The 22945-nt window shown below is 41.3% G+C and overlaps 1 protein-coding gene across 3 annotated transcripts in view; it reads left to right on the top strand.

Annotated features, from left to right (window-relative positions):
- LOC141092474 (probable cation-transporting ATPase 13A4) overlaps positions 1-22945 on the top strand; it is a 576817-nt gene that overhangs the window by 471617 nt on the left and 82255 nt on the right. Inside the window, exon 28 of one of the 3 annotated variants that reach the window (XM_073578640.1) lies at positions 4083-4984. The exons of the other annotated variants lie outside the window; for them this stretch is intronic. Within the exon in view, the coding sequence (XP_073434741.1) occupies positions 4083-4096 (14 nt within the window). The 3' untranslated portion in view covers positions 4097-4984. Of the gene's footprint in view, positions 1-4082; positions 4985-22945 lie in introns of those variants that run through there. 3 annotated transcript variants of the gene reach the window in all.

The following is a 22945-nucleotide window of genomic DNA, read 5'->3' as shown; positions in this document are numbered from 1 at the left end:
GTGTGCCACCTTAGTTTGGCAGAGCATCAATTTAAATTATTTTTCTGTTTTATCACTTATATAGCACCAATAATTCAACATTCACTTTACAGACATTACTGGTACTTTAACCATTGGGACTCAATCTAAATTTACTATCTGTATGTCTTTGCTGTGTGGGTAGAACAATAATACTGGGAGTAAACCTTTGCAAACACGTGTAGAACATACAAACTCTTTGCAGATGCTATCCTTGGTGGGGTTGGAACACAGGACTCCAGCGCTCCAAGGCTGCTAATGTTTTTGCATTGATTACCAGTGGTGGACTGGATCTACCAGAGAAAATCATTTTTGGGGCACACTATGTAGCTACATAGAAATAAATACAAGAGCACCAATTGTGTGATAAAATGCGCTAATATGAGGATACAATATAAGGTAGTACACATCTTAATTATGTAGATCAACAACCAGACTCATAATTCACTGCACCAGGTGTACACACACCCTATAGATGCACTAGCCACTTCACTGCAAAAATGATGAAAAACCAGAGAACCACAGGAGTTTTCAATAAAAATATGCAAATCTTTATTGCTACATACAAAGGTAAAACGGCATTACAAATATAGACAATGCATTTTAATAAACACCAAAAAAACGGAATATATGACGCCAGCTGTCAAAAGGTAATAACCAAGATGCCTCTCCCCAAGTAGTGATCCCCCCTTACCCACATGGGTTAACCTAATAAATCTCCAGTAGAAAGTCACATGGCAGTAAAATAGGACCTGGCTAACCATATAGCCTCCACATTGTCCCACATGTCATGTCAATAATACCAGGGAACTAGTACCAAAACCCAACAGGGAAGGAGGGGGGGAAAAGAGGACGAGTGAATACTCACATCAATGGCTCAGCAGCGCCGTCCCTGGACACCCCGACGAGTGTTTTGCTACTCTCAGTTAGCTTTATCGAGGGGACGTGTGTGGTGAGTGAGCACATAGGACCCGATAACCACATGATAAGTGGTCATGTGACCATCAGCTGGCCCGTTTGCAGAGCGCTGTGTATAAACTGCGCATGCGCCGGTCCCCGGCATCCACAAGCCCCGAAAACCCGGCGGTGCCCTGCCGGCAAGCGAGCGGGGGCGGAAACGCCCCCAGTCACATACCGACCCGGGCCGTGCCGGATGATCCAGGCCGGAGGAAACCGGGCGAACGGCGCAGGCGCACAACAACAACGCCAGGCGCAGGCGCACTACAGCAGTACCCGGTGCCGACATAATGAAACAGCAGAAGTGCACACATTAAAAACAATGAATGGATCATGACGAGATCTAGTGGGTATGTTGTAGGGATTATTGTCAACAATCTCCAGTCGTCATCTTCATCTTCAAAGGGATCCATCATTTCAAATCCATTATAAGATTTACTTTCATTCACGGATAAAAGTGGAAACTTATTAACAAATTTAACTGAATAGAAAAAAGAAAATTAACAAAGATCAAAATCATAAAAAACAAAGAAACAAAAAAACCCACACCTCGAAAAAAAAAAATACAAAAATGGAGGAAATATGTCAATGCGAAATAACATTATAGAGAGGCGCCAAAATTCAGGGAATCATTCAGGCCAGCAGGCTTCTTGATGCCCAACAAAACGATCCATTTTGATTCTCGCTGAGCAAGCAATTTTTTCACATTGCCACCCCTTAGCCCAGTGTGTACGATCTCAATCCCTCTTACCAAAAGCCCAGATGGGTCACAGTTGTGCACTGCTCTAAAATGTCGAGGGATTGTTTTGAGATCCACATCCTTCTCAACTTTTTTCGCCGCAACAATGTCACGAACGTGCTCTCTCACACGTACTCGAGGAGGAGGAGCAAAATCCCACGAAAGAAGGTGGGTGGCCTAAAAAAATACTCCCCAAGTCAGCAAGGTTTCCCCCCCTTGTCACTGTGCCCGGCGGTAGAAATATTCACTAAGATGGTGACAGAGGATCTAAAAAAATTACCAACGTATCGCCAGTTTAATAACTTAATGTTTAAACAGAGACAGGGGCTTCAGGAATTACAATCATTCAATGATGTGGTATTCAAGGCAGCTGACAAGGGGGGAAACATTGTGATTTGGCCGGTGGTCAAATATGAATGGGAAGCATATTGCCAACTTCGGGATGGCGAGGTATACAATAAGTTGACCCATAGTCAGGTGGCCTCTTTTTCAGCAGCTCTCCAAAAAATTCTCCTTAGAGCGTTTGATCTTGGGATCATTAATAAGAAAGTGCTGGAAGGTTTAACTGTTTCCTTCCCAAAAGTACCGACATTCTACCTACTCCCTAAAATACATAAAGATTCCGGCAACCCTCCGGGACGTCCGATTGTGTCAGGAATCGATGGGTTATGTGATCCCATCTGTAAATTTATAGATCACTATCTCAAAGGATTGGTGGAGACTTTGCCCTCCTTTGCTAAAGACACAATGGACGTCCTGACAAGGGTTGACGGAGTCTGTGTTGATGCAAGGACAATAATGGTTCCCGCTGATGTAGAGGCATTGTATATCTGCATCAAACATAAAGATGGCCTGCGGGCGGTCTGCTTTTTCCTCGAGGCCTCCGACCTGGATGGCCCTCTATGTGAGCTAATCCTAGAACTGCTGCACTTTGTCCTGACACATAATTTTTCTATTTTTAAGGACCAATTTTATCAGCAGAAACGTGGCGCGGCCATGGGGGCGGCCTGTGCACCAGCGTACGCCAACCTTTTCTTGGGGGTTTGGGAGAGATTGGTGTTTGGGGACGTGGGTGTGGAGGCTGCCGACCATGTGCTGCATTGGCTACGTTACATTGATGATATTTTGTTATTTTGGATTATTATTATTATTATTATTATTGAGGATTTTATGGCTATGTTAAACACCAATTCTTTCAACATACGATTAACATACAAGTATGATGTTGCTAAAATTGACTTTTTGGATATCAGTCTGGAGGTGGACTCCTCATCTTTGGTCCAGACTGATGTTTTCCAAAAAATGACATCTGTCAATGCATTATTACATGAAAAATCTGCACATAGCCAAGCCACGGTGAGGGCCGTCCCGGTCGGACAGTTTTTGAGGATACGGCGGATCTGCTCCACGGACCAAAAATTTGAGAGACAGGCCTTGGATATGAGGGAAAGATTCAGACAACGGGGCTATAGTAGGAGAAGTATTAAGAATGGGTACAATAGGGCCAAATCTACAACACGTGATCAACTGCTGTATTCTAAAAGCAGGCCAAAGAAGGATGGCGAAATTGTACGTTTTATTTCAGAGTACAATCATGAAAGGGACAGCATGAGGGACATCCTTCAGAGATTTTGGCCCATCTTATACACTGAGCCCTCCCTGAAATCCTTTTTAGCCGACCGACCGCAGATAACCCCTCGGAGGTCCAAAAATCTAAAAGATCTACTTACTAAAAGCCACTATGTGCCACCCAAAGAAAATCTATTTGGACATACTAGGCAGTTAGGAGGATGTTTTAAGTGTGGGCACTGTTTGGTGTGCAACAATGTCCTTCAAACGGTCTCGTTCTCCTCAGCTGATGGCTCAAAAAATTATACGATCAATGAGTACATTTCTTGCAATAGTGTTAATGTCATCTACTACGCTACCTGCGGGTGTTCCCTGGTTTATATAGGTTTAGCTTCAAGGGAATTGCGAGTACGTGTGAGAGAGCACGTTCGTGACATTATTGCGGCGAAAAAAGTTGAGAAGGATGTGCATCTCAAAACAATCCCTCGACATTTTAGAGCAGTGCACAACTGTGACCCATCTGGGTTTTTGGTAAGAGGGATTGAGATCGTACACACTGGGATAATGGGTGGCAATGTGAAAAAATTGCTTGCTCAGCGAGAATCAAAATGGATCGTTTTGTTGGGCACCGTGAAGCCTGCTGGCCTGAATGATTCCCTGAATTTTGGCCCCTTTCTAAAATGTTATTTTGCATTGACATATTTCCTCCATTTTTGTTTTGTTTTATCGTGGTGTGTTTTTTTTTGCTTCTTTGTGTTTTGTGATTTTAATCTTTGTTAATTTTCTTTTTTCTATTCAGTTATTTGTTACTAAGTTTCCACTTTTATCCGTGAATGAAAGTAAATCTTATAATGGATTTGAAATGATGGATCCCTTTGAAGATGAAGATGACGACTGGAGATTGTTGGCAATAATCCCTACAACATACCCACTAGATCTCGTCATAATCCATTCATTGTTTTTAATGTGTGCACTGTTGCTGTTTCATTCTGTCGTGACCGGGTACTGCTGTAGTGCGCCTGGCGTTGTTGTGCGCCTGCGCCGTTTGGCCGGTTTCCTCCGGCCTGGATCATCCGGCACGGCCCGGGTCGGTATGTGACTGGGGGCGTTTCCACCCCCCCGCTCGCTTGCCGGCAGGGCACCGCCGGGATTTCGGGGCTTGTGGACGCCGGGGACCGGCGCATGCGCCGTTTATACACAACGCTCTGCAAACAGGCCAGCTGACGGTCACATGACCACTTATCATGTGGTTATAAGGTCCTATGTGCTCACTCACCACACACTTCCCCTTGATAAAGCTAACTGAGAGTAGCGAAACGTGCGTTGGGGTGTCCCGGGACAGCGCTGCTGAGCCACTGATTTGAGTATTCACTCGTCCTCTTTTCCCCCCTCCTTCCCTTTTGGGTTTTGGTACTAGTTCCCTGGTATTATTGACATGACATGTGGGACAATGTGGAGGCTATACGGTTAGCCAGGTCCTATTTTACTGCCATGGGACCTTCTACTGGAGATTTATTAGGTTAACCCATGTGGGTAAGGGGGGATCACTACTTGGGGAGAGGCATCTTGGTTATTACCTTTTAACAGCTTGGTGTCATATATTCCGGTTTTTTGGTGTTTATTAAAATGCATTGTCTATATTTGTAATGCCGTTTTACGTTTGTATGTTGCAATAAAGATTTTGTATATTTTTATTGAAAACTCCTGTGGTTCTCTGGTTTTTCATCTTAATTATGTAGCAGGGGTTGGGGTAGCCCCCTCATAGAATATAAAATAGCCCCCTCATAGAATATAATGTAGCCCCTTCATAGAATATAAAGTATCCTCCCTCATGGAATATAATGCAGCCCCCCTCATAGGGCATAATGCAGCCCCTTCATAGAATATAATGTAGCTTCCCTCATGGAAAAAAATGCAGCCCCTGTGCATAGAATATAATGCAGCTCCCCTCATAGGGTATAATGCAGCACCCCACAAAATATAATGAAACCCCCCATAGAATATAATGTAGCACCCTCATATGATATAATGCAGCCCCCCATATAATGTAGCCACCCATTGAGTATAATTCAACATCCTCATAAGGCAGCACACCAAAGACTATACTGTAGCCCCATGATAGGGCATAATGCAACCCCCCTCATATAGTATGATGTAGCCCCTTGAGAGAATAATGCAGCCGCCACACATAATATAATGCAGCCCCCCACAGAATATAATGTAGCCCCCTCATAAAGTATAACGCAGCCCCTCATAGGGTATAAAGCAGCCCCCCTCCACCTCCATCATTGTTCTCCCCCTCCACCACATGATTGTTCGTATCACCTCCTGTGTCATTGCCTTCTCACCCACAACCCCTATCATTGCCATTTCCACCACCTCCATCATTGCCCTTTCCACCACCTGCATCATTGCCCATTCCACCACCTCCATCATTGCCTCCTCCCCACCACCATTCTTACTCTTTCCAACACAACAATCATTGTGTTCTCCCCCACCACCCCATCATTGCCCATTCCAACACCTCCATCATTGCCTCCCCCCACCACCACCATCATTGTCCTTTCCACCACAACAATCATTGCTTCCTCCCCCCACCCCTATCATCCTTCCCACCACCATCAACACTGCGCTCTCCCATACCACCCCATCACTGCTCTCTCCATCACCCACATCATTGCCAATCTCAATACACACACACAAAGCACCGCACCACATACACACACACACATGCACACAGACAGACATACACAGCACCACTCACTTCTATCCACACGTTCCCCACAGCCACAGCTCATCCTGGCAGCTTTCTCTCTGAAACAGCCTCACTGAATGATGATGTCATTCAGCTGTGCTGTGTCAGACAGGAAGTGCCAGGGCAGGTAGGCAGGAAGCAGCACAGCATCGGTTCCATGCAGCTCTGCTCCATTGCCCAGCTGCAGGGATTGCTCCCTGCCTGGCAATTGCTCTCAGTTAGCTGCCACGAAGGTGGCCCCGATGCAGCTGCACTGGCTTTACATGTGGGCAGTGTAAGCCGCAGCCTGTGACTAACACTGCCCACTATTAAAGTGAAATGGTATTCACTCCTCTCCACGCCCACTTGGGAGTGGAGAAGCATGAACATTCATTTCTCTTTAGCAGCAGCGACAGGCCCCTTTCTCCAGCTGCTGCTACGCTGGTACAGGGAGGGCCCCCCTGACTCAGGGGACCCATATTAGCTGGGTGTGCCACTATTAGCAACACACCACTGGCTAGGGGCCCTGTTGTGAGTTCATTTTCCGGTCCACCAGTTGTGAGTTCTCCTTCCCGGCTCCCTCTGGTGGTAACTGGAGGTAGTGAGGCTGATTTAATCAGTAGAGATCTGCCATCTGATAATGAGGATGACGATTGGACCTCAGGAATCTCAAACTGGATTTAAGACAGCCGACGCCCTAGTCTGGTGCTGGTGATTCCTTCTGGCTTTTCAGGTCCTGGTTTTCAGCTCTGCTCCAGTCATTTCAAGATAAGTTTTTCTGCTAATGTTCACACTTGATTTTGTTGGTCTATTCAGTTTTTTGTGTGGTCAGCCAGCCCCGGCTGGGGCTGTGCTGAATTTCCACTCTTTTTTATCTGTATTTGCCAATTTGATTTAGTGGGAGAAGTCTAGTGACTTCAGGGTTAATTTTGCTATCAGAAGTGTTGGACATTATTTTTGTAGGGTTTTTGGCAGATTGCAGACAGTGTCTTTCCTTTCCTATCCTTTCTAGTTAGTTTGGGCCCCATCATTTGCTCAGCCTATTTTCCTGCCTGTGTTTGTGCTTTCATCTTGTTTCACCATAAATACATGTGAGGGGGCTGTCTTTCCTTCGAGGTCTGCTCTGGGGCAGTTAGTTTTCCCCTTTTCTTGCTTTAGGCTTATTTAGCCATCCGGCTGTGACGAAGTGTCTATGACCATTGTAGGTACGCTCCACGACTGCTGCTAGTTGTTGTGGTTAGGATCAGGGATCTGCAATCTGCATAGTTACCAACCTCTCTGATTTTCTGGGACTTAGCTTGTTTAGTCTTTTCCTCCTCGGTGACCAATTCATAACAGAATCACCAGCCATACCGCAGATTTTAGGGTACTCAAAAGCAGGAAAAAGTTGCTAAAAAAAAAGTGTCAGAATTTTTTTTTTCATTATTATTTATTTTTTCCTCTTTTTTTTCTGGGGCCGTAGGAGGATTTTTTTTTCCTAATGGAGATTTAGCAATTGTCTGATCGTGTGGAGCAACTTGCTGCTGAAGTGCAGGGAATTTCCACCTACCTCATTCAGTCACATGCTGCTGAACCTAAGATCCCTATTCCTGATGTGTTTTCTGGGGATCGGTCTAAATTTCTGAATTTTAAGAAGAATTGTAAATTATTTCTTGCCTTGAAGCCTAACTCATTGGGGAGCTCTGGTTAAAATTGTCATCTCCTTGCTGTGTGGCAATCCCCAGGATTGGGTTTTTTCTCTGACACCTGAAAATCCTGTTCTGACTAATGTGGATGCATTTTTTCAGGCCTTGGGGTTGTTGTATGATGAACATAATGCTGTTGATCAAGCTGAGAGAACCCTGTTGGCATTAGACCAGGGTCAGGATTCTGCAGAGTTATACTGTCAAAAATTTCAAAAGTGGGCGGTCCTTACTACATGGAATGATACTGCATTGGCAGCTCTCTTTCGGAAGAGTTTATCAGAGACCATAGAAGATGTTATGGTGGGATTTCCAGTTCCCTCTGGTCTGGATGATTCTATGTCATTAGCCATTCAAGTTGATCGGCATTTATGTGAACGTAAGACTACATGGGAGGTGCTGCCACCTTTTGAACAAACGTCTGAACCTATGCAATGTGATGGGGTTTTGTCTAGGGCGCAACATCAGGAGTTTAGAAGGCGTAATAAGCTGTGTTTTTTTCTGTGGAGACGCCTCTCATACTATTTCTGTCTGCCCTAAACGAGAGAAACATTTTGCACACACATTTGTGTGGGCAGTGTGCAACCTAAGTTCCTTTTGGCAATTACTCTAATCTGCTCCTTATCCACGCTTTCTACTAAGGCTTTCGTGGATTCAGGAGCAGCGTTGAATCTGATGGATTTGGACTTTGCTAAACATTGTGGTTTTTCCATGACGCCTCTGCAGTCTCTTATTCCTTTGAGGGGTATTGATGCTACTCCTTTGGCGGAAAATAAACCTCAGTTTTTGACCCAGGTGATAATGCGAGTTGCCCCAGACCACCAAGAAAATTGTACATTTTTGGTGCTGCATAATTTGCATGAAACTATTGTTCTGGGTTTTCCCTGGTTGCAAACTCATAATCCAGTTTTGGATTGGACGTCTGGGTCTGTGGTGAGTTGGGGTTGTCAGTGTGTTCTTAGGGACGTTCCTGTTTTCTCCACCTCTCCTCAGTCTCATGATATTCCTGATTATCTAGCCGATTTTTCTGATGTATTTAATGAGAGTAAGTCTGCGTCTTTGCCTCCTCATAGGAGTTATGACTGTGCAATTGAGTTGATGCCTGGGTGTAAATTTCCCAAGGGTCGGCTTTTCAACTTATCAGTACCCGAACATGATGCTATGCGGTCCTATATTAAGGAGTCGTTGGAGAAGGGTCATATTAGACCATCCTCGTCACCTTTAGGTGCTGGGTTTTTTTGTGTGGCCAAGAAAGATGGTTCATTAAGACCGTGTATTGATTATCGTTCCCTTAACAAGATGACGGTTAAATATCAGTACCTGTTACCTCTGATGTCTGATTTATTCTCCAGAGTTAAGAGTGCCTGCTGGTTTACTAAGCTTGACCTCAGGGGGGCGTATAATCTTATTTGCATCAAGCACGGGGATGAATGGAAGACGGCGTTTAATACTCCGGAGGGACATTTTGAGTACCTGGTGATGCCTTTTGGGCTCACTAATGCCCCTTCTGTCTTCCAGTCCTTTATGAATGATATTTTCCATGACTTTGTGGATAAGTTTTTGATCATCTATCTGGATGATATTTTGATCTTTTCTAGTGATTGGGATTCTCATGTGGAACACGTCCGGACTGTGTTCCGGATTTTGAGGGAGAATTCCCTGTTTGTTAAGGGATCAAAATGCCTCTTTGGTGTACAGAGGATTTCATTTTTGGGATTTATCTTGTCTCCATCGACTATTGAAATGGACCCGGCCAAGGTACAGGCCATTTACGATTGGGTTCAGCCTACTTCTTTGAAGGCCCTCCAGAAGTTTTTGGGTTTTGCCAATTTCTATTGTAAATTTATTGGTAATTTTTCTGGTATTGTCAAACCACTGACTGATCTGACCAAGAAGGGCGCTGATGTGCTGAATTGGTCTCCTGAGGCTGTCTCAGCATTTCAGGAGCTTAAGCGGAGATTTATTTCAGCTCCAGTTTTACAGCAACCTGATGTATCACTTCCATTTCAGGTAGAGGTAGATGCTTCTGAGATTGCTGCAGGAGCCGTTTTGTCCCAAAGAGACCATGTGACTTCTAAGATGAATCCCTGTGCCTTCTTTTCTCGAAAGTTCTCCCCTTCTGAACGCAACTATGATGTGAGGAATCGGGAATTGTTGGCCATTAAATGGGCATCTGAGGAGTGGAGTCATTGGTTGGAGGGAGCTAGACATCAAGTTGTGGTCCTCACCAATCACAAAAATTTGATTTATCTGGAGTCAGCCAAACGCTTGAATCCTAGACAGGCTAGATGGGCCTTGTTTTTAACGCATTTTAATTTTGTGGTCTCTTTTCTTCCGGGCACTAAGAATGTTAAGGCAGACGCTTTTTCTAGGAGTTTCTTTGTCGATTTTGAAATTTTTGAACCCCTCTCCATAATCTTTGAAAATTTTTGGAGAACAGGAGAAGTCCCAGAAGACTGGAGAAGAGCAAATGTTGTTCCTATCTTCAAAAAGGGGAAGAAGGTGGACCCAGGCAACTATAGGCTGGTGAGTCTGACTTCTATACCAGGAAAGATCTTTGAACAAATTATTAAACAACATGTATGTCAGTACCTGGATAAGAATGAAGTGATTAAACAGAGTCAGCATGGGTTTGTAACTAATAAGTCATGTCAGACTAACTTAATTTCCACTGATCAAGGAAATGCTGTAGATATAGTATATCTTGACTTCAGCAAAGCATTTGACAAAGTATCTCATACAATCCTTATTGAAAAAATGACTAAGTATGGAATGGACAAGGCAACTGTTAGGTGGATTCATAACTGGCTTAGTGATCGGACCCAAAGAGTGGTCGTAAATGGCTGCACATCCAGTTGGAAGAATGTCTCAAGTGGGGTACCACAGGGCTCTGTCCTGGGCCCTGTATTGTTCAACATCTTTATCAACGATTTAGATGAAGGAATTGAGGGTAAACTGATAAAATTTGCTGATGACACAAAGCTAGGAGGGATAGCTAATACTAAAGAAGAGAGAGGATTAAAAAAGATATAAATAAACTGGAGAAGTGGGCAGCAACTAACAGAATGGTTTTTAACAGGGAAAAATGCAAAGTACTACATCTGGGCAATAAAAATGAAAAAAGCATATACAGAATGGGAGGAATAGGGCTAAGCAACAGCACATGTGAAAAAGACTTGGATATACTAATAGATCACAGACTGAATATGAGTCAACAGTGTGATGCAGCAGCAAAAAAGGCAAATGCAATTCTAGGATGTATTAACAGAAGCATACAGTCTAGATCACGTGAAGTCATTATTTCCCTGTACTCCTCTTTGGTCAGACCTCATCTGGAATATTGTGTCCAGTTTTGGGCACCAAATTTTAAAAAAGACATCAACAAACTGGAGCAAGTTCAGAAAAGAGTGACCAGAATGGTGACCGGTCTGCAAACCCTGTCTTATGAGGAAAGGTTGCAGGATTTGGGAATGTTTAGTTTGCAAAAGAGAAGACTGAGAGGAGACTTAATAGCTGTCTACAAATATCTAAAGGGCTGTCACATTGTAGAAGGATCACCTTTATTCTCATTTGCACAAGGAAGACTAGAAGCAATGGGATGAAACTGAATGGGAGGAGACACAGATTAGATATTAGAAAAAACTTTTTGACAGTTAGAGTGATCAATGAGTGGAACAGGCTGCCACGAGAAGTGGTGAGTTCTCCTTCAATGGAAGTCTTCAAACAGAGGCTGGACAGACATCTGACTGGGATGATTTAGCGAATCCTGCTTTGAGCAGGGGGTTGGACCAGATGGCCCAGGATGTCCCTTCCAACTCTACGATTCTACGATTGTATGATTCTACGATTCTATGATTCTACGATTCTCTTAATGTGACCGAGCCTAATACCATTCTAGGTGAGTGGGTAGTTCTTTCTGCCATTTTGCCTGATTTGAGACGCGCCCTGGAGGAATTTCAGGAGGATAAACCTGAGCGTTGACCTATGGGAAAATTGTATGTTCCTGACCAGTGGAGAAAGAGAGTGATGTCTGAAATTCACAAGAAGAAGAAAGTTCGTTCGGCACACCGGCACAAATGAAAAAAAACTTTATTAGGCTAATATGCCATATTAAAATGCAAAAAACACCTGACGCGTTTCTGGTGCACAAAGGCACCCTTAGTCATAGGTAAATAAAAACAATATGCATAGAAAAATATATACAGGTTACAAACCAATCACAAAGCTTGCAATTAATTACAAAAAGTGGCAACACATAAAAGGAAGAGTGAGCGGTTCCTTGCAAAGATACAGATCACTCCAGGATTGAAGTTCCCAAGGAAAAAAAATAAAAAATAAATAAATCATAGAGTCAAACATATAATTAGTCGATATTAGACAGATCATACTTGAATATTAGACAGATCATACTTGAATTTTATACAACTGGAGAATTTAATTGTACATAGAGAAAAAAATAAAAATTTAAATAAAATAATTTTTTTTTTACAATAATATAAATGGATATATCTAAAAGTAATTAAATAACTCCAAAATGATCTTCCAATGGAAAATTGATTTTCTGCGCAGAAATAAATGATTCCATGCGAAAGGTGTGAATGAGTGCCTTCGGACAATATATAGAATTAGTCAGAATCAAAAGGAATTTTTTACACCTCAAAAATAAATTATAGATGCGCAGGAATGAGTGGTTCCATGCAAAACGTGTGAATAAGTACCTACAAACAATATATGAAATTAATAATAATCAGATGGAGTTTTTTGCACATGAAATAAAATATTTCATGCAAAGAGTATGAATGAGTGCTTGCTAGCTATATATAGAATTAGTCACAATAAAAAAAAAAGGTTTTTTGGGGCTTAAAAAATAATTTATAGATACGCAGGAATGAAAGGTTCCATTCAAGAGGTGTGAATGAGTTCCTACAAACAGTATATAAACTTGGTGACAATCAAATGGAATTTTTAGCACTTAAAAAATAAAAAATAAATTATAAACAAATAGCAATCAATGGTGGAACTATTGCAGAATGCTTGATAACATATGAATAAAATAGGAGCTATGAGATAAATTCTATGCTTTCCTACTATAACAAAATAAATGCGCAAAATAAACTAAATGCGGATCACTGTAAAATTATTTTTGCTAGAAAAAACTAATAAGTACATCAATTTCATTAATAAATATAGAACAAATCGTTCCTAAAATTCATACCGTTTGGAGATTTAGTGTCTAATTTTAATATCCAAAAAGCTTCACGTATATTTAATAGCTTGTGTCTATCACCACCTCGTGCGGGAGTTTTAACCTTTTCTAGACCATAGAAGGCAAATGAATCCATATTGCTATGATGAGCATGACCGAAGTGTTTTACCGCTCCTGAATAGGAGGCGTTTCTTTGTTCTATATTTCTGATATGTTCAGCTATTCTTTTTTTTAGTTTGCGTATAGTACAGCCGATATACTGAATCTTACACTCTGTGCAACAAATGCAATAAACGACAAACTGACTGTCACAATTGATAAAAGATGTAATTTGTTGAGAAAAACCTTGGTATGAAAAAATAAATTTAGATTTGTCTATTGCATATGTGCAAACATTGCACCTGGAACCAGCGCATTTGTAAAATCCAGTGGAAGTAATCCAAGTACGAATTTCTTCTGGTGATTTTAAAAGACTGGGAGAAAGATAATTCACCAAACTGGTTCCCCTTCGGGCAACATAACGGCAGCCAGATTGTATGATTTGTCTTAATTTAGTGTCTTGGTTTGTGACGGGCAGATATTTTTTCACAATTTCTTTAATTCGATTGAATTGGGGGCTGAATGGCATTGAAAAAGTCACCATATGATCAGCGCAAGCTGAGGATTTTTCCTTTAAACTGGTAAATCTTGGTTTATTCATCACTTTGTGGAATGCATTGCTGACAATTTGAATATTGTAACCTCGATCAAAAAGACTTTTTTTATGACTTTACTTTCTTGTAAAAACAAGGCATTGTCTGAACATAAACGTTTTGCCCATTTTGACCCCAGCACAAATTGATATCTTGCAGAAAGGATTGAACTTTGTTCCCAGTATAAAATGTGACCTTTTACAGAAAATCAAAGATGTGAACAAGTTTACCAGACTCCTTACAGTGAAAAGACATTTTTTCCTGAATGATTCCAGTGACAACATGATTGACAACTCTGATCCTGTTAACTTCCACGATGAATTATTTGCTTCGCTTTCCTTCAGAGAGAAATTTGCATTAACCACTCTTTCTTCCTTACAGGATCCACATGATAATCCAGATCTCATACATGACAGAGATGTTCATGTTGTGCCACACAATTCTTCATACTATCCATCGCAATCGAGAGTACCCAGCTTGGATCTTTTTCAATCCTTGGTGGAGAGAGATTTACGAGAATTAGACAAGAGCATTAAATCCACTGATTTTTTTCATAATTTGAGCATCACTCAATCTCAAGCCATCAAGGATTTGCAGAATAACCCAAATTTATTAATCAAACAATCTGATAAAGGCGGCTGCACAGTCATTTTAGACACTGATTTATATATTAATTTTGTTCTCAGTGTGTTAAATGACACCTGCACATATTCTACATTGAGCCATGATCCTTCCTCCACTTTCAAGTGTGAATTAACTAACTTGGTACAGGATGGTCCAAAAATGAACATATTTTGTTCAAAAATAGCTAAATGGTTGTTACCTGACCTTCCAGTAATTCCTATTTTCCATGGGTTACCCAAAATCCACAAAAATCAATTCCCTCCTCCACTCCGTCCTATCATTTCTAGTATTGGTTCACTAAATTAAAATTTAAGTGTTTGGGTAGATACATTTTTGCAACCATTAACCCTTCGCATTCCAGGGTATTTGAAATATTCTGCATCTGTGATTCATGCATTTGATAATTTTATTTGGCAGAAAAATTTCAGCTTTTTCACTTGTGATGTAACCAACTTATACTCCTCGATTCCTCATTCTCTTGCTTTACAGGCTTTATCGCACCATATGGATAATTATAGGAATTATTCGGGTGAGCTAAAATCTTTCATTATCAGATCGTCCGCATATCTACTGAGTCACAATTATTTTATGTTTAATAAATCATTTTTTCTTCAAATTTAGGGTGCCCCTAAGGGGTTAAATTTCTCACCTTCTTTAGCCATATTATATATGGCTTGGTGGGAAGAGCAATTTCTTTTTTATGATCTCAACCCATTCTTCAATGACATTTTTTGGTTTGGTAGATATGTGGATGATCTGATGTTCGTTTGGAAGGGTAATTCCACAGACTTGTCCCTTTTTCATTCTTATCTCAATTCTAACAATCTAAATTTAATATTCACTATTAGTGGCACAGGGAATCAAGTTTCCTTTTTGGATTTATTGCTCACAGGTGATTCTATCAATGGCAAAGTTCACACTACCATTTTTGGAAAGGAAACTGCAGGTAATTCACTTTTACTCTCTTCTTCATGTCATCCCCAACATACCATCCAGTCCATCCCCTATGGGGAATTCAATAGGGCTAAACGTTTATGTTCAGACAATGCCTTGTTTTTACAAGAAAGTAAAGTCATAAAAAAAACGTCTTTTTGATCGAGGTTACAATAATCAAATTGTCAGCAATGCATTCCACAAAGTGATGAACAAACCAAGATTTACCAGTTTAAAGGAAAAATCCTCAGCTTGTGCTGATCATATGGTGACTTTTTCAACGCCATTCAGCCCCCAATTCAATCAAATTAAAGAAATTGTGAAAAAATATCTGCCCGTCACAAACCAAGACACTAAATTAAGACAAATCATACAATCTGGCTGCCGTTATGTTGCGCGAAGGGGAACCAGTTTGGTGAATTATCTTTCTCCCACTCTTTTAAAATCACCAGAAAAAATTCGTACTTGGATTACTTCCACTGGATTTTACAAATACGCTGGTTCCAGGTGCAATGTTTGCACATATGCAATAGACAAATCCAAATTTATTTTTTCATACCAAGGTTTTTCTCAACAAATTACATCTTTTATCAATTGTGACAGCCAGTTTGTCGTTTATTGTATTTGTTGCACAGAGTGTAAGAATCAGTATATCGGCTGCACTATACGCAAACTAAAAAAAAGAATAGCTGAACATATCAGAAATATAGAACAAAAAAACGCTTCCTATTCAGGAGCGGTAAAACACTTCGTTCATGCTCATCATAGCAATATGGATTCATTTGCCTTTTATGGTCTAGAAAAGGTTAAAACTCCTGCACGAGGTGGTGATAGACACAAGCTATTAAATATACGTGAAGCTTTTTGGATATTAAAATTAGACACTAAATCTCCAAACGGTATGAATTTCAGGAACGATTTGTTCTATATTTACTAATGAAATTTATGTACTTATTAGTTTTTTCTAGCAAAAATAATTTTACAGTGATCCGCATTTAGTTTATTTTGCGCATTTATTTTGTTATAGTAGGAAAGCATAGAATTTATCTCATAGCTCCTATTTTATTCATATGTTTATCAAGCATTCTGCAAAAGTTCCACCATTGATTGCTATGTGTTTATAATTTATTTTTTATTTTTTAAGTGCTAAAAATTCCATTTGATTGTCACCAAGTTTATATACTGTTTGTAGGAACTCATTCACACCTCTTGCATGGAACCTTTTATTCCTGCGTATCTATAAATTATTTTTTAAGTCCAAGAAAAACTTTTTTTTTATTGTGTCTAATTCTATATATTGTTCGCAAGCACTCATTCACACTCTTTGCATAAAATATTTTATTTCATGTGCAAAAAACTCCATCTGATTGTTATTAATTTCATATATTGTTTGTAGGTACTTATTCACACCTTTTGCATGGAACCACTCATTCCTGCGCATCTATAATTTATTTTTGAGGTGTAAAAAATTCCTTTTGATTCTGACTAACTCTATTTATTGTCCATAGGCACTCATTCACACCTTTCGCATGGAATCATTTATTTATGCACAGAAAATCCATTTTCCATTGGAAGATCATTTTGGAGTTATTTAATTACTTTTTGATATATCCATTTATATTATTGTAAAAAAAAATTATTTTATTTAAATTTTTATTTTTTTCTCTATGTACAATTAAATTCTCCAGTTGTATAAAATTCAAGTATGATCTGTCTAATATTCAAGTATGATCTGTCTAATATCGACTAATTATGTTTGAATGTATGATTTATTTATTTATTTATTTTCCTTGGGAACTTCAATCCTGGAGTGATCTGTATCATTGCAAGGAACCGCTCTCTCTTCCTTTTATGTGTTGCCACTTTTTGTAATTAATTGCAAGCTTTGTGATTGGTTTGTAACCTGTATATATTTTTCTCTGCATATTGTTTTTATTTACCTATGACTAAGGGTGCCTTTGTGCACCAGAAATGCTTCAGGTGTTTTTTGCATTTTAATATGGCATATTAGCCTAATAAAGTTTTTGTTTCATTTATGCCGGTGTGCCGAACAAACTTTCTTCTTCTTGTGGATATCTGCTGTGCTCACCAGCGAATTCGTGCACCCACCTGTGGATTAATGAACTCAGCCCAAAGTGGTTTTCATTTGGATGCGATGCATGCTCCCAGTCCTCCCTCTCCTGATGTCTGAAATTCATTGCTCTGCATTGGCTTGTCATCCAGGTATTTTTGGTACCAGAGATTTGGTGATTCGGTCTTTTTGGTGGCCTGCCTTATCTCATGACGTCAGGAATTTTGTACAGTCCTGTGGGACTTGTTTTCGGTCTGAACCCTGTTCTCGTTCTAGTGGGTTGCTGATACCCCTGCCGGTGCCCAAGAGGCCATGGACCCATATCTCAATGGATTTTATTTCTGATCTTCCTGTTTCTCAGAGAATGACTGGGTGATTTGTGATAGATTTTCGAAGATGGTCCATCTTGTACCACTCCCAAAATTGCCATCTTCCGCTGAGTTGCTGCCCTTGTTTTTACAACAGGAGGTTCGGTTAAATGGGATTACTGAGAACATTGTGTCCGACAGAGGAGTCCAGTATGTTTCCAGATTCTGGAAAGCCTTTTGTTCCAATCTGGGAATTCAGTTATCTTTCTCCTCCGTGTTTCATCCTCAGACCAATGGACAGACTGAGAGAACAAACCAGACCTTGGAGTCTTATTTAAGATGTTTTATATCTGCTGATCAGGATGATTGGGTCTCATTTTTGCCCTTGGCCGAATTCGCACTGAACAATAGAGCTAGTTCTGCCACTTTGATGTCACCCTTTTTCTGTAATTTTGGGTTTCATCCTCGATTCTCTTCAGGGCAAGTGGAATCTTCGTCCTGCCCAGGTGTGGACACTGTGGTTGAGAGAATGCAGCAGATATGGGACCAAGTGGTGGATAAGTTGTCACTCTCTCAGGAAAAGGCCCAGCGATTTTCCAACTGGCATAGGACCATTGGTCCTCAGGTTAAAGTTTGTATTATGGTTTGGTTGTCGTCTAAGAATATTCCTATGAAGGTTGCATCTCCAAAATTTAAGCCAAGATTTATTGGACCTTATAAGATTTTGGAGATTCTTAATCCTGTTTCTTTTCGACTGACTCTTCCAGTTCCGTTCAAGATCCATAACGTATTTCACAAGTCTCTGTTAAAGAGGTTTGTTGAGCCAGTGGTTCCTATGGCAGCACCCTGTGTTGGTTGAAGGCAATGTGGAATATGAGGTAGAGAAAATATTGGATTCTCGTTTGGTTAGATGGAGACTCCAGTATTTGGTCAAATGGAAGGGTTATGGCCAGGAGGATAATTCTTGGGTCTCTGCCTCTGATAATCATGCCAATAGATTGGTTCATGCTTTTCACTGGGCCCATCCTGATCGGCCTGGTGGCATGGATGAGGGTTCGGTGGCCCATCCTCAAGGGGGGTATTGTTGTGAGTTCATTTTCCGGTCCACCAGTTGTGAGTTCTCCTTCCAGGCTCCCTCTGGTGGTAACTGGAGGTAGTGAGGCTGATTTAATCAGTAGAGATCTGCCACCTGATAATGAGGATGACGATTGGACCTCAGGAATCTCACACTGGATTTAAGACAGCCAACGCCCTAGTCTGGTGCTGGTGATTCCTTCTGGCTTTTCAGGTCCTGGTTTTCAGCTCTGTTCCAGTCATTTCAAGATAAGTTTTTCTGCTAATGTTCACACTTGATTTTGTTGGTCTATTCAGTTTTTTGTGTGGTCAGCCAGCCCCGGCTGGGGCTGTGCTGAATTTCCACTCTTATTTATCTGTATTTGCCAATTTGCTTTTTGTCCCTTATTAGATTGGCCTCTTTTTGGTCTGTCTCAGAATATTTCAGAGTGCTGATATAGTGGGAGAAGTCTAGTGACTTCAGGGTTAATTTTGCTATCAGAAGTGTTGGACATTATTTTTGTAGTCTTTTTGGCAGATTGCAGACAGTGTCTTTCATTTCCTATCCTTTCTAGTTAGTTTGGGCCCCATCATTTGCTCAGCCTATTTTCCTGCCTGTGTTTGTGCTTTCATCTTGTTTCACCGTCAATACATGTGAGGGGGCTGTCTTTCCTTTGGGGTCTGCTCTGGGGCAGTTAGTTTTCCCCTTTTATTGCTTTAGGCTTATTTAGTCCTCCGGCCGGCTGTGACGAAGCATCTAGGACCATCTTAGGTACTCTCCATGGCTGCTGCTAGTTGTTGTGGTTAGGATCAGGGATCTGCAATCGGCATAGTTACCAACATCTCTGGTTTTCTGTGACTTAGCTTGTTTAGTCTTTTTCTCCTCGGTGACCCATTCATAACACAACTCTGTATGTGGCACAGTCTCTCTGTACAGGTCACTGCCCCATTAGTGAATGCCCCTTCATCACAGGGGAGCATCTCAGCACATAACCAGGTCTCTCTGCGGGGGAGCGTCCGGTCGCGGTACATAGTCTCTCTGTGGGGCATTGTCTAATCACGGAGGGGAGTCAGCAAACTTCCTGACCGTGCAGTCCCAGGCTTCACATACTGCCCACTGTCTTTGTCCACGGTCTCTCTGACTCCAGTGGCTGTACCCGTGTACTCTCCCCTCCTGCATCAGTGTCCTCTCCTCTCAGGTCTTTGCGCTGCTCTGAGGAAAGCACGTGCAGTTTTCCCGCTCCTAGTCCTCCCCTCTTCCTGCACCTTGCTGCAGTCCAGTCTCTTAAAGTGTCCCCCAGGGAACCTAACGCCCTGCTCAATGGTTCTCGGCATGGAGCTGGGAAGACAACCCCCCCTCGGCTCCTTCGGTGCTTCACCCCCTTACAGGTGCATTGATTTCCAGGGGGGAAGCATCTGGCAAAAATTTTCATTTATATTGTGGATAGAACACACTGCTAACCCAGTAGTCATCACTATTTTGAATCATAACTATACGGGTAACAATCATGTAGCAGATATTACTGAGAGAAGGCGTTCAATGGTGGGTCTCTTTAATGAGGTCCAACTCCACAGTATGTTGTGGCAGGTTAACACTAAAGCTTCCTTCCTCCATCCCCTCCTGACAACCACTGACAACATAGAGGGAATCATTATCGTCTTCAACTCACAACGGTTGCACATCCATCACCTCTCCCTTCTCGTCCTTTTCATGGCCTTTCTCCATTATTTCTACCATTGCAACCACCTGTGAGATCACAGGCCTGAACGTATAAATATTTTTAACCCTAAAGGAATCCTCTTCTGCTTCCTCTTATTACCCCAGGACCACCACCACCACCTCCTCACCCAGACTATTTAAAGTGTGCTCCAGCATGTAGATGACAGTAAGGCTGGAGTCATGCTAAAGAGGAATACGGACTAGTGCTATGTGAGAAAAAATGCATACCACTCGGACCACTGTTAATCTATGGGGCAGCTCCCATCACCTTTTTTTTCTCGGCCATATTATACGTGTGAATGAAATCGAAGCATGCTGCGATTTGCAGCGTATATTGGCCAAGACTCACCAATGCAAGTCTATGGGTGCGAGAAAAACATTGCACACCACACGGACCATCCGTGTGACTTGCGAGAAATACACACAATGTCCTTTGAAAAGCCAGCAATTCATGTGCTGTGTACAGTAAAAACACACTGACAGGTTAGAATAGAATAGATAGAATAGATATATACACATAGACATAGAATAGATGTGTGTATATATATATATATATATATATATATGTCAGTGACACACACACATATATATATATATACATACTGTATATGTTTTTATATTTCATAGAGATACATTGATTCACACTGTAGGAATTGAGAAAGTGCAAATAGGGTCTTATCTGATAGACAGGGTACAGACAATATTATAATTCCACTCACCTGATGTAGGAGAGGTAAAGCGCATGGAATTGTCAGTCAGCTGCCGCACATCCACAGGTCAAACCAGTGACCGCAAGAATATTCAGATTAATGGAGCTTTTTGTGGATTTACTGAATTGCAGATTTATTCATAGGCCCAACGCGTTTTGAAGTTAAAAACACTTCTTCCTCAGGGGATGATATAAAGGTACAATAGTGTTGCTTGCAGGTTAAAAACATTTGAAAAAAACTGTCACCAAGAATCACATGTTCAAAACAAGCCAAAGTTCATATATTGACCTATACACACACCATCACATGATTTTAACAGATTATTTTCTTTTATATAAAGCAACTCATAAAATAACATTATTTCTTTATTTAAATTGCAGATAAAAATATATATCTATATTGGTGCCAGTTTTTTCAAATGTATTTAATCTGCAAGCAACGCTATTGTACCTTTATATCATCCCCTGAGGAAGAAGTGTTTTTAACTTCGAAACGCGTTGGGTCTATGAATAAATCTGCAATTTTTTTCATGAATGAATGAATCTGTGTCATGTCTAGCAGCACAGTAAATCCATGAAAAGCTCCATTAATCTGAATACAAAGATACATAGAATAGCCAGTAATTCATTTGTCGGCTTCTGTAAAGTCAGTGCAGGAGCCGACAGGATAGGAGACATACAGTAAATCCATGCAGAATAGTTAGATATATAGATGTCAGTGATAAATACCATTAATATAGTGTGTGTGTAAATTAGGGGACATGTATGTATTTAATAAAAGATTATTTTCTGGGAAAGAAATGGCATGGGCTCCCTCGCAGTTTTCCAAGCCAGAGAGGGAAAGCCAGTGAAGGAGGGCAGATATTAATAGCCTAGGAAGGGACCATGGTTATTGCCCCCCCGGCTACAAACTTCTGCCCCCAGCCACCCCAAAAAAAATGCATCTCTAAGATGCGTCAATTCCGGTACTTAGCCTCTCTCTTCCCTCTGCCCTGTAGCGGTGGCATATCGGATAATAGTTGGGGTGATGATATCGCCTTTGTATTGTAAGGTGACATCAAGCCTGGCTTAGTAATATAGAGGTGTAAATAAGACACCTATCCATTACTAATCCTATAATTGTTAAGGGGTTAAATAAAGACACAGCCAGAATAAAGTCTTAATGAAATCAAACACAACAGTTTCCCATCTTTATTGTACAGCTAATCCATGCAAAGCCCTTATTCTCTTGTAGTAAGTAAAAAAAATAAACCAAAAATATACCATACCTGTCCGTCGTTTTGTCCCACGCTGTAATCCATATTTGGGGAATATATAGTTTACAACCAGGAGCGATGCTAAGATGCGACCGCCCTGGCTGTAAACCACTGCTGAATTAATGAAATGATGTCAGGGCAGCATCAGTGTCTAGTGGCGATGTCACTGATGTTGCGCTCCCTCACAGGCTGAACTGCGATGACCTCTTGAGTGTGGGAAAATGCCAGTTGATTTCCCCACGCTCAAGAGTTGGGCGCGGGTCAGGCTGTGAGGGAGTGCAGCATCAGTGACATCACCTCTATTCTGAAGCTGTACTTGCAGCCAGCCTGAACTGCTGTGACCTCAGGACCGTGGAAAAATGCCAGGGAAGAGGTCACAGCACTTCACGCCAGCTGCGAGAACAGCTTCAGTGAATAGTGGTGAAGTCACTGATGCTGCACTCCCTCACAGCCTGAACCGCACTCAACTCGAGCGTGGGAAAATCAACTGGCATTTCCTCATGCTCAAGAGGACAAGGTGTCAGAGGTTGAGGGTGCAGGTGGAGGCCCTAGAGGAGGTAGAGGAGGCAGAAGCACTGGAGGAACAGTTACATACAGCTGTTTTTCTGCAAGCCCTGGAGATTCCAAGACTTGGTGTCTAGTGACACCTTGGTGTCTACTACTTTAGTTCTTCA

Source organism: Dendrobates tinctorius, unplaced genomic scaffold (genome assembly GCF_039654945.1).
Source record: "Dendrobates tinctorius isolate UK_male_01 unplaced genomic scaffold, ASM3965494v1 ptg000060l, whole genome shotgun sequence".
Lineage (NCBI taxonomy): Eukaryota > Metazoa > Chordata > Amphibia > Anura > Dendrobatidae > Dendrobates > Dendrobates tinctorius.
This window is presented reverse-complemented; position numbering and strand designations above follow the sequence as displayed.